The following is an 11,603-nucleotide window of genomic DNA, read 5'->3' as shown; positions in this document are numbered from 1 at the left end:
AGCTGCAGGGGGAGGTGGGGACTGACAAACTGGGAGGTCCTCACACGGGGACAGGAGAGACCTTACAGGCTTATGAGCAGGCTCAGTTAGGATTTCTAAGGACTGCAATACACAGAATTTCAACTGCGGAAGCTTCATTTTCTTTTGTTTTTCAGTGACCTTATTTTCAAAATCCCTGTTATCCCTGCACGGTCTATAAATAACAGAAGACCTTAATGTATGCCCGGGCATGTTTGTGTGTGTTATTTGCTTTAAAACAAACACACACACACACAAACATGATTCAGTGTTATTTCCTAAAAAATTCTGATCATTAAATACATTATAAAAATGATAGACACAACGTTTCCATTCTAGTTGTGCACTCTTACCAGCTGATACAGTTCCAATACCTTCTTGATTGGCTTGTCTTTTCTCTCTTCCTTCAAGACGTCATGCTTGAAGCCCTTTTTGTCAGACCTAAAATTTAAGACTCAAATTTGGTATTTAAAGACTGGAATGCTACCTATTTTGGACTGAATAGTAATTAGTAAAAGATGAGTCAAGAAGTCCCCTGGAGGGGCGTGTCTTTGGGCCCAGTGATGGAGGCGCTGTCCATCTGAGGTCTGGGATCAGACTTTAGGTCCAGAGGCTGGATGCTTTGCCATTCCCAGACACGCTCATTTTCTTGTTTCTGTTCTTCTATTACTCAGATTCATAGAAGGTGCACTTTTAAACCAGAACGTCAATTTCCTTTTCTGTGATTGGAATCACTTTGACCCTTTCCAAGGATTCCACTCTTGAGTGTCAAAGAAGCTGAATAAATAGGTTACAAAGTTGCTTAGTGACCACTGGAAAAGAGGAAAATAAATTCTACAGGAATGACTGATATTAGAAATAACTTCTCACAAGGCCACTGCACAACAGAACTCATTTGGCTTTTGCTGGGATTATCTATACTTCCCAGATGTTTCTTTGTCTTATGTTAGAGTGCTTCTGCACTACTCATTATTTAAACCCCATTTTCTTTGTTTAGTATCCTGTTGGTACACACATGCTTGATAGGTCTAGCTGACTCCTGTAGTCTGAGAGACATTCTGCCTCCTGTTGGCATGCACTGATGTAATCAGACAAAACCTCAAAACCCTAGCGAGGGCCACTCCTCTGTGCTTCATCATCACAGTTTTCCTATTGATCTTTCTTTAAAAATATTTATTTACTTGAAAGGCAAAGTGACAGAGAGTTGAAGCCAGAAGCAAGACTTCCATCCAGATCTCTCATGTGGGCATTAGGGACCCAACTGCATAGACCATCATCCACTGCTTTCCGTGTGGATTAGCAGGGAGCTGAATCAGAAGTGGAATAGCCAGTACTCCAACTGGCATTCTGATATTGGGTGTGCACACCCCAGGAATTGTGCCACAATGCCAGACACCTGAATATTGACTTTTTAAAAACTTTTTAAAAAATTTTTTGACAGGCAGAGTGGACAGTGAGAGAGAGAGACAGAGAGAAAGGTCTTCCTTTTGCTGTTGTTTCACCCTCCAATGGCCGCCACGGCCAGCGCGCTGCAGCCAATGCACCGCGCTGATCCGATGGCAGGAGCCAGGTACTTCTCCTGGTCTCCCATGGGGTGCAGGGCCCAAGCACTTGGGCCATCCTCCACTGCACTCCCTGGCCACAGCAGAGAGCTGGCCTGGAAGAGGGGCAACCGGGACAGAATCCAGTGCCCCGACCGGGACTAGAACCCGGTGTGCCGGCGCCGCTAGGCGGAGGATTAGCCTAGTGAGCTGTGGCGCCGGCCTTGACGTTTTAATATAAGTGGTAACACAATACTAAATGTTCTGCTTGAATGTTGTTTTTCTTTTATAGTAATATATTTTTGAGATTGGTTTATACTAATACATATCAATTTGCTTTATTTCTTTTAGTGACTTCAGAGAATTCCATTACTGGGACGATAATAGCAAACTGATGTTAATATAGGACTAGTTACCTGAATTAATACTTTGTTTCCAGTCCTTTTTTATGACTTACCCTATTTATTTGCAAGGTAGAGTTAGAGAGAGGGAGGGAGGGAGGGAAGGAGGGAAAGAAACACCAGTAGAGGTCTTCCATCTGTGGGTTCATTCCCAAAATGGCCACAATAACTGGGGCTGGGTTTGTCTGAAGCCAGGAGCTTCCTCCAGGGGCCGCCATGGGTGCAGGGGCTCAAGGACTTGGGCCATCCTTTGCTACCTTATCAGGTTCATTAGCAGGGAGCTGGATTGGGAATGCAACACCAGGTACTTGAATGGAACAAGAACCCCTATGGGATGATGGCACTGCAGGTGGCTGCTTTACTCCATACGCCACACACCCATTTCCAGACTTAAATTTTTTGTGGATACCTACAAGTATGTCAGAGTACAAATTTCTACAAGTGGAACTGCTGGCTTATTTACATTTCAAATATTGATAGACATTGTCATTCGCTCCGCAGGCTTGCGGAGGAGCGTGGCAATGGATTTGCTGTTGTCTCTTTCCCCGGTCCTCCCCAGATTAGCTGCCGCCCACCCCCCCCCCACCTCCGCAGAGGGGCGGCACCCCTACTGCTTCCCCCCACTTCCGCAGAGGAGCGGCACACCGCTGGCTGGCTCTCTCAGGGGTTCCTCAGATGTTCCTCCTGCATGCTGTCTCTCTCCTCCTTTATAGTCCTCTTCCACCAATCCCAACTCTGCTGGCGTTCTCTCCCCATGCACCGAGCACGCTGCTCTCCTCCAATCAGGGGCAGGATCAGCTCCTGCAGCTTGTTAGTCGAATTGGTGAGGCAGCTGTGTGGAAGTGGTTTACTCCCTCTCAGCGCCATATGGTGGGAGATCAGGTGCATAGAGTTAGTCTTAATAATCTCAGTGGCCTAGTCCAGTCTTGGCAGTTTTAGTACTTATTTGTCCATAGTCTCAGTACTTATTTGTCTCCCGGGTGACGGGCCCTGCCATGTTATGGGAGATGGGCCCTGCTCCCCACAGACATTGCTTGATTTCCCATCAGAGACTTAATTGGTCAAAGTTTACCAACAACTTAGAGTGTTGTTTTTTAACTCCTCATCAATACCACCTGTTATTAAACTATTTATTTTGGAACATGATATCTTATTATAGTTTAACACTGCATTTTGATTCTGATCTGGCTGAAAAGCCCACAAGAGCATTTCAGGCATGGAAAGCCAGGACACTCTGGCAAAATATGTTCTACATAAGTACCTCTGTGGGTGAGACCCCAGTGGAAAGAAGCGGCCACCAAAGAAGGGTGTACTTTTCTCTGAAGGGAGGAGAGAACTTCCACTTTGCATATGGCCTTGTCGAACTAATGGATTCAAAAGGCTTCCATAGCGGAGGCAGCTCATGTCAAGAGCCTTGGGTGACCACTGATGTCATACATAAGAGTATTAATTGTTAAATAAACAACAAGAGTCACTGTGCACTAACTTCCCATGCAGGACCTCTGTCCTCAAAGAGTTGTATCATGAGACTCAATATTAAATCTGTTCTTGAGAATCCTGTAAGTGTATTAAGTGGAGAATATTATGTCTCATAAGTTATAGTTATGTCTGAGAGCTCACAAAAGATATATCATTCTTGGGTTCTTCTTTAAAGATAATTAAATTTCTAAAAGGAAAGAAGGGGGAGGAAGGAAGGAAAGGAAGAAAAGAAAAAAAAAGCGAAATCACCTTTGAGAAGCAGTAACTTTGAACAGCCCTTGTCTGGACTGTTGAGGAACAGTTCTCTTAGTTTTTTCATTTTACTTTCTCTCTCTCTCTCTCTGTCTCTCTCTCTTTCTTTCTCTCTCTCCCTTCCTTCCTTCCTTCCTCTCTCTCTCTCTCTCTCTCTTTCTGACAGGCAGAGTTAGTGAGAGAGAGAGAGAGAGAGAGAGAGAGAGAGAGAAAGGTCTCCCTTTTCCATTGGTTCACCCACCAAATGGCTGCTATGGCCGGCGTGCTGCGCCGATCCAAAGCAAGGAGCCAGGTGCTTCCTCCTCCACATGGTCTCCCATGGGGTGCAGGGCCCAAGCACCTGGGCCATCCTCCACTGCACTCCCGGGCCACAGCAGAGAGCTGGCCTGGAAGAGGAGCAACCGAGACAGAATCTGGTGCTTCGACAGGGACTAGAACCCGGGGTGCCGGTGCTGCAGGCGGAGGATTAGCCAAGTGAGCCATGGCGCTGGCCCTTTTTCTTTCTTTGACTAAACAGGAGAGGGAAGAGGAAAAGGGGTGGGAGAATGAGTGGGAGGGCAGGTAGGGTGGGAAGAATTACTGTGTTCCAAATGTTGTATTTAAGAGATACATACAAATAAAAAAAACATACACACAGACCAAAAATTGCATTTTGTTTATAATGAGTGAATTTGAGTGCATGCTTATATGTTTAAAGCTTTGTATGTTTCTTTCTTTAGTCAATAAACAATGATGGGCTGTGATATGTACATTTATTATGCTGTTATTTTATTTACTTATTATTCCTGCAGATACAGTGAAGACACATTGTCTCAACATTCACATGGGGGTGACAGACAAGTGACTAATGGTTACAGTGGTCCAAGTTTATCTTCAGACTTTATGTCATTCACAATCTAGAAGGGGGATCCACAGTGGAGGTTTCTAGGGGGAAGAGAAGTAAAGTAAAATCTGATGGAGGGATAGTAGTTAGCTTGGTGAATATTAGTGAGAGAAGTGAGGAAGAGACGTCAGAGCCACAGGAGTGCAGGAAGCAGAGCACATGAGACCTACACAGGATGCCTCCCAGCAGCACTGTCCGGGCAGTGTGAAGCAGAAGTGGTCAGTGCCCTGTCCTCTTCTAACATGGACTTGAAAATCAGGTCAGGAGTTGTTTGAATAATGGCAACATGGCATCACTGTAAGATTTCTAAGCAGAGGAGTGGCACAGCAGCCTTATCTGGCTGGTCATGCTGGAGAACGAATGGGAGAGGAATGGCTGGAAGTAAGCAGAGGCAGCGGTGAAGCTGGTCCAGGAGCTCAGTTACAATGACATGTGCTTGGTCTTAGGAACGCAAGGGCTATTTGTGGATCTGGCCATGGAAGCACCTACGTGTCCCTCTGCAGATGGGCTGCATTGCACCTGGGTAAATCACAAAGACCTCCAACCAAACAGCCATGCTTAGTTTAAGAACAATCCACACATAGGGGGCAAGCATTGTGGCACAGCTGTTTAAGCATCCCATGAATGAGTATAGGTTCCAGTCCTGGCCGCACCACTTCCCCTCCAGCTCCCTGCTAATGTGCCTGGGAAAGTGGTGGAAGATGGCCCCCCTGCCAACCATGTTGGAGACCCAGATAAAGCTCCAGGCTTAGGTCTGGTCCAGCCCCAGTCATTGTGGCCATTTGGGAAGTGAGCCACTGGAGGGAAGAATTCCCTCTCTCTGTCATTCTGCCTGTCAAATAAGGTAAATATGTTAGTTTGTTTTAAATCTACAGAGTTTTTCATAGAATACATTTTTCATGAACTTTTTAAAGACTATCCGAATGTATGGACTTCACAATTTTTTCCATTAAAATAAGTTTATCTTTAATTCCAATGTACCTTTCTACTTTACAATAAGACAAAAGTGCATATGAAGAGCATTACAGAATGTGGGAATTGGAAGAGGTTTGAGGTACTGTGTGCAGTCTCCTGATTTTGGTTATAAGGAATAAAATGAAATCGGGCAACTTGTTCCAGGTCCTGCTTTGCCAGCCTGACGCTCTTCTTCCTAGCCTGGTTCTCTTACCACCACAGCCAGCACGTTACAGTTTGGTTATGAACACCTACCATTAAAGACAGATTTCTCGTGTATGCCGACAGCAGCGATTTCTTGGGTGGAAACCCATAATTTGGAAACCGATCTTTCTTAAACACTTTGCAGCACCCTATTCAAACCGCACAGAGTTTTCTATAATCTTAGAAACGAGGCAGGCTGTTAAATTCCACAGAGACTCGGGTGGTTTCCGTCGTGTGTCCGAAGCGGCTCTGAGCTCCTCCTTGGACAAACCCCTCTCCTGGCCTGAAGGCGGCATCCGCACCGGGCGCTCCCCTCCCCACTTCTGCCTCCTGGCTGCCCTCAGCCTTTCTGCTTCACCGAGGGCCCGAGATCCGAAGCAATCGAATTAACAGCTGTTTAGGGAGCACCTGCCAAGGCATAAGGAAGGCACTGGGCGAGGAGTCTGGCCCTTGACCTGAGGGGGCGGTGGCCTGCACATTTGGCACCCCTCTCCCCTTAATTTACATTGCGCGCTAATTCGCTCCAAGGTTCCTGTCTGCCACATTCCTGCCACATCCCCCAAAGGTTTGCGGCATCTGGGGGCTTCTGCCTGGGCGCAGCTCTGCACGCCCGTAAACCGTGGTGGAGACCGTGCTAGCTTGAGCACATCGGGCATCAGGGGACTGGAACCCAGGGGCGCGCCGCCGCCGAGGAGGCGACAGCCGGCGCAGGGCACCGGGCGGGTCCCGGTCCCAGTTCCCTGGGGTATTAAGCAGGGCGCGGCATGCTGTCCGAGTTTTCCTGGGCTCTCTCCTTTCCTGATGTCGGGTGTTCGTGCCCCAGCGCCCCAAGCCCCAGCGGCTCCCCCTCGCCTGCCTCCCGTAGCCTCTTCGCAGAGTTCAGGTTCAGCCCTGGCTTTTGCTCCCAATTTGGGAAAAGGCCAGGGGGGCTGAGGGCGCCGGCTGGCCGGGGGGAGGAAGGGGGGGGCGGGGAGAGGTGGCCTCTGATTGGTCGGGGAGGGGGAGTGGAGGCACGGAGTTTCCCACAATGCCCCGGTGCGGTGCAGCCGCGGATGGATGCTGCGGGAAGGGGCTGCCATTTGCTGCCCCTGCCAGCGGCGCGCGGACCTGCCCGCGCTCCTGCGGCCGCCGCCGCCGCCAGAGCCGTCAGCCCGCCCGGCCTCTGCAGCGGCGCCGCCTCGGCTCCCTGCGCGGCGGCCGCCGGAGCGGTCGCCATGAACCCCAGCTCCTCGGCGGGAGAGGAGAAAGGGGCGACGGGCGGCAGCAGCAGCAGCGGAAGCGGCGCCGGGAGCTGCTGCCTGGGCGCCGAGGGCGGCGTGGACCCGCGGGGCGCAGGGGCAGCGGCGGCCGCTGCCCTGGACGAGCCCGCGGCTGCCGGCCAGAAGGAGAAGGACGAGGCGCTGGAAGAGAAGCTGAGGAACTTAACTTTCCGGAAGCAGGTGTCTTACAGGTAGGCGTGGGGAGCCGGCCGCCGAGGCGGGAAGACCACTCTTCTCCCTCCAGGAGGCGCTTCCACGGAGTTGGGGGCACTTCCTTCTCGCTCCCGCTCCCGCTCCGCCTCGCCCCGCGCCGTGCTGTTCTCTCCTCATTCCATCATGCAGGGCTGGGGGGCCGCTGCGGGCGCCTGGACGCCCCCTGCCCCAGGGGAGAAGCCGGGGTCCCTGAGGTCAGCACAACGCAAACGCCCGCGCGCGCGCGTCCGGGGGCGGGGGCGTGGGCGTGGGCGGGGGCGGGGAGGGACGCGGAGACGCCTAGTTTTCTTGAGAGAAGTCGTTAAAGTTGCCCCTAAGACGGTGCCGTCCTCCACTGCTCCCCCGACCTCCCAGGTTTCGTGGGTGAACCTTTGGCACGAACTTGAGGCTGAGCTCAGTGCTGTCCTGAGGAGCAACCCTTCGGGGAGTGGCGCCCGCGTGGAAATCCCGCAGCACGGGGGCGAGTGGGAGGAGGGTCTCGTTTATGGGGGTTCCGGGGACACGTGCTCTCTCCCTGTCTCCCGGGTGTTCCCAGAGGCCGATGGGGGGTGCCGCCAGCAAGCCAGGGGTGAGAACAGAGTGGGACTACACTCGCTCCCACGGATGGGTGCATTTGTGAGACGTGGAGTAAGTGGCCACCAAATTAGGATAAAAGGTCACTCCAAATGGTGTCAGGATCCCCCAGTGAGAAATGGGGACCCAGTAGGCCCCGTCTCCCGCATCCCCAGAGAATAAAGACAGGCTGCAGAGCTGCTGAGAGGACCTTTTCCTGCTTGCTGATTTTAAAAGTCGGCGTGATGAGGGAGCGTAGAGGTTCAAGGGCTTGCACCTGCTAGGGCTTCGGGTGTTTCTCGAAAAGGGGTCAGTGATAACCCTGTGCCTCTTGAGTTAGCAGCCCCTCCAGAACACCGCCGAATGTGTTCAGCCTGTCACACCATGTGCTGTTATGTAAGCAAAAGCAGATGACAGAGGTGTGTGGGCCGGGGAGGGTGTGCTTTATGGCTGGGGGCAGGTGGGTGAATCACTGGGATCCCCGCAGGCAGGGCTCGGACTGGAGGCCCCGAGGCGAGCGTGTGCTCAGCGTGTAAATGTCGCCTTCTGACTGCTCCTAACCAGTCTTGCTGGTGAGGGGTTTGCGTCTGTGTCCCTTCCCTGTGCGCCGAGGGAGTTTCCCACCTGAGTTGTTTTCTTAGTTACTCACACCGAGCGGCTCTAAATGGATTTTTCTTTTTATATTTTCGGTTTCTAAAAATAGACAGGTGGTAGGGAGTGGGGTAACTCTAGGGAGGTTTGCTAGGACATAGGCAGTTCTACTTCCTAGTTAGGATGGCCTGTCTGGCCCTTAGGGGAAGAGGGACTACATTCAGCCTAATTTAGGAGCTGGAAGAGGGTGGTGGTGGTTTGTTAGGCACACTGTGGGTCTGGGCTTCTGGGCTGAGAAGTGATCCTGTGTTTTTGCTTTCATGTGACTCCTCCTTGGGTAGGGCTACGAAACCCGAGTTTGCAAGGGAAATCAGTTCAGCTTGCCACTTGGCAAGGACCGTTCTCTCAGCCTGTCCCGGGGACATGTACACGCGTACTGTGTGGGGCCAAGGCTTTCTGGGTTGTGTGTCCATCCACACACAGTCAGGGACACGGACACAGACACCTTGCATCTGCCTTCAGTCCCTACAGGCGTATTCTATTCTGTGGCCATCTCCAAGGCAGCAAGCCACCTGCATCAGTGTCGCCTCAGGTGGCTTGTTAAAAATGCCTGCCACCCCACACTTAACAGCATCAAACTCTTTGTGGGTGGAGATTTTTAACAGGCTCCTTGGGCAGTGCTTAAGCACACTAGCATCAGGATTGCTGCCCTATTTTTTTCCCACTCAAAGGCTACACAATTGATCTTTGAACTCAGAAACCCTGCCTGGCCTAACAAGGCCTAACAAGGCCAGGCAGTGTCCCAGTCTGAGGAAAGACAATGAAAAGGTAGGTGGTTTCAGCTGTCACATGTTTGTCCCCTGTCACCTGAAGGCTTTCTTCTTTTTGATCACTGTTTTCATTTTTCTGAGAGTCATGGTGAATGACCAGCCCATTGACCACAGTGGCCTTCTGTGCTGGGCCTGGGTGCAGTTGGGCCTTCTGTTTGGCTGGGGGCTTCAGGAAAGGTCTGTTGGAGACAGCAGCTGTGGCTGGACTTGGCTGTTGGCTCCACAGTGAGGACTGTGCCACCTTAGACCTGAGGGGATGCCTGGGAACGGGGACCTGTGGGACTTCATGGGATAGAGCCAGGAAGGCCTCACAGGGTGCAGTCTAAGCAAGAGTATGGTTGCTTGTGGAGGGGGTCGCTTGAGGTGAGGAGGTGCAGATTTGCAGGTGGGTAAGAAATATCTTGAAGAACATGGGTATCTGCACATTGCAACTTGATAAGAAAGAGGAGGGGGCTTTGGCAGAGAGGGTGCGTGTGCGTGTGTGCGTGTGTGTGTGTCTGTGTGTGTGCAGGGGGGTCTCATCTACTCTGTTGCTAAGGAACATATAAGCTAGGGTTTAAAAATAAATGAGGAGTGGGTGGGCATATGCAGTGACTCCTGTCTTTTTAGGAACCAGAGCCCTTTTCAAAAAGCCTTTAAATAACCATTTCTGGAGGCAGATTTTTCATTTTGCTTGACTTTTACTTTGTTAAGTAAAATAAACTCCTTTATATACCCCCAGACTTCCCCTCATTATCTTTTCTTTGTTGGTTTTTTTGGGAACCATTTTTTCCCGTGAGAATTTTTCCTTGATTTCAGAATCTGCACCCCTGGAGCAAATGGTCTCTGCAGACTGCAAAGCTGAGGGTTTTAGAGGAGTGCAAGTGAGCTGGTACTTTTCTCTGAAAATTACTACTTCCTTTTTCTTTGAAAATTATGGTGCTGCAATAGATACATATGTATTAATGACTATATAATGTATAGGAACTGTTTTTTTTTTTTTTAAACTGCTGTAGGAATTTCCATTTAAGTCAGTAGAATTAAAGAAGAATCCTTTCAGGGACATAGAGGGGAGGGGAAGGAGAAGGCAGCTGATGCATTTTGTCTTCTGTGTGGCAGCCACTGTGCTAAGCATTATTGTGTATTCTATATGATTGAATCTTCATGACAGTCTTCTGATGTGATGATGACTACTTGTTGTATAGAAAATTAGTCAGAAACCTGGAGCTTGGGGACGTGGGGGATTTAAACACAGATCTGACCCTAAAGGACTTTCACTTTAGACCTCACCATGCTGCTTCTCTAAACTTTTCTTTCAGGTTTGAACTCCCCATGTGTGTGTATGTATCCACGTATTTGTACAAAAGTGCTGTGCCCACACATGTCCACATGTGGACACACATGTATGTTTCCACATGTATGTGTTCTTTCACTTCACCCATAATATACTACAGGTCCTCGCAAAGTGTCTTTTTGTCATGAAACATTTTTCTTTTTTTTTTTTGTTAAAGATTTATTTATTTATTTGAAAGTCAGTTACACAGAGAGAGGAGAGGCAGAGAGAGAGAGAGGTCTTCCATCCGCTGGTTCACTCCCCAAATGGCCACAACAGCCGGAGCTGTGCTGATCCTAAGGCCGGAGCCAGGAGCTTCTTCTGGGTCTCCCACACGGGTGCGGGGCCCAGGGACTTGGGCCATCGTCTACTGCTTTCCCAGGTCACAGCAGAGAGCTGGATCAGAAGAGGAGCAGCCGGGACTAGAACCAGCGCCCATATGGGACGCCGGCGCTTCAGGCCAGGGCGTTAGCCTGCTGTGCCACAGCCCCGGCCCCGTCATGAAACTTAAGGAGCTCCTCTGCTATGTCACAAATAAAAATGCATATAAATCCGTGGTCATCAGCAAATATATTGGTTTTGTTTCTGAGGATAAAGCCACCTGCATACCTGCCATTTTTGTGAGGATACCCACGTGAGAGGCTCATATTGTCTAGAAAGCAGCTTCCATGGTGCTGTGCACGTGAGAGTAGGTCCAGGGAGGGGCAGGCCCGTGTGCAGCAGGTGGAATGGGCAGTGCAGAGTGAGTGATGAAGCGCGAGTTCTCTTTCCAGGAGGCTTAGCGATTATCATCACTACTGAGGTATTGAAACCTGTGTTTGGGTTTCACTACTTGAAAACTAGGTAGTAACTTTCTTAAAGTGAATTTTTGCTGTGAGGTAGAAGCAATAGCAAAGAGTATTACACTTAGACTAGGCAACCCAATAAAAAATGTTCTATTCTTTATAGGTTGATCATAAGAATATATTAGTTCTATTTTGTGTTTTATCTTGCATAGCAAAGATTGTGTTTTTAAACATATTTATTTATGGGTTTGGCATGGTGGCATAACAGGTTGGGTCACTGCCTGCAATGCTGGAATTCCATATGGATGCTGGTTTGTGTCTCAAATATT

The 11,603-nt window shown here is 49.8% G+C and overlaps 1 protein-coding gene across 12 annotated transcripts in view; it reads left to right on the top strand.

The window, feature by feature from the left end:
• The first annotated feature begins 6,722 nt into the window (after positions 1–6,722).
• DGKI (diacylglycerol kinase iota) overlaps positions 6,723–11,603 on the top strand; it is a 504,889-nt gene continuing 500,008 nt past the window's right edge. For 4 of the 12 annotated variants that reach the window (XM_070071341.1, XM_051849039.2, XM_051849038.2 and 1 more), the window contains exon 1: positions 6,726–7,182. In XM_070071341.1, coding sequence (XP_069927442.1) covers positions 6,785–7,182 — 398 coding nt within the window. In that variant the 5' untranslated portion in view covers positions 6,726–6,784. Of the gene's footprint in view, positions 7,183–11,603 lie in introns of all 12 variants that reach the window. The other 8 variants (XM_051849042.2, XM_051849041.2, XM_051849033.2 and 5 more) reach the window with 4 other exon arrangements.

The sequence above is a fragment of the Oryctolagus cuniculus genome, chromosome 3 (genome assembly GCF_964237555.1).
Source record: "Oryctolagus cuniculus chromosome 3, mOryCun1.1, whole genome shotgun sequence".
In the NCBI taxonomy this organism is placed as follows: domain Eukaryota; kingdom Metazoa; phylum Chordata; class Mammalia; order Lagomorpha; family Leporidae; genus Oryctolagus; species Oryctolagus cuniculus.
This window is presented reverse-complemented; position numbering and strand designations above follow the sequence as displayed.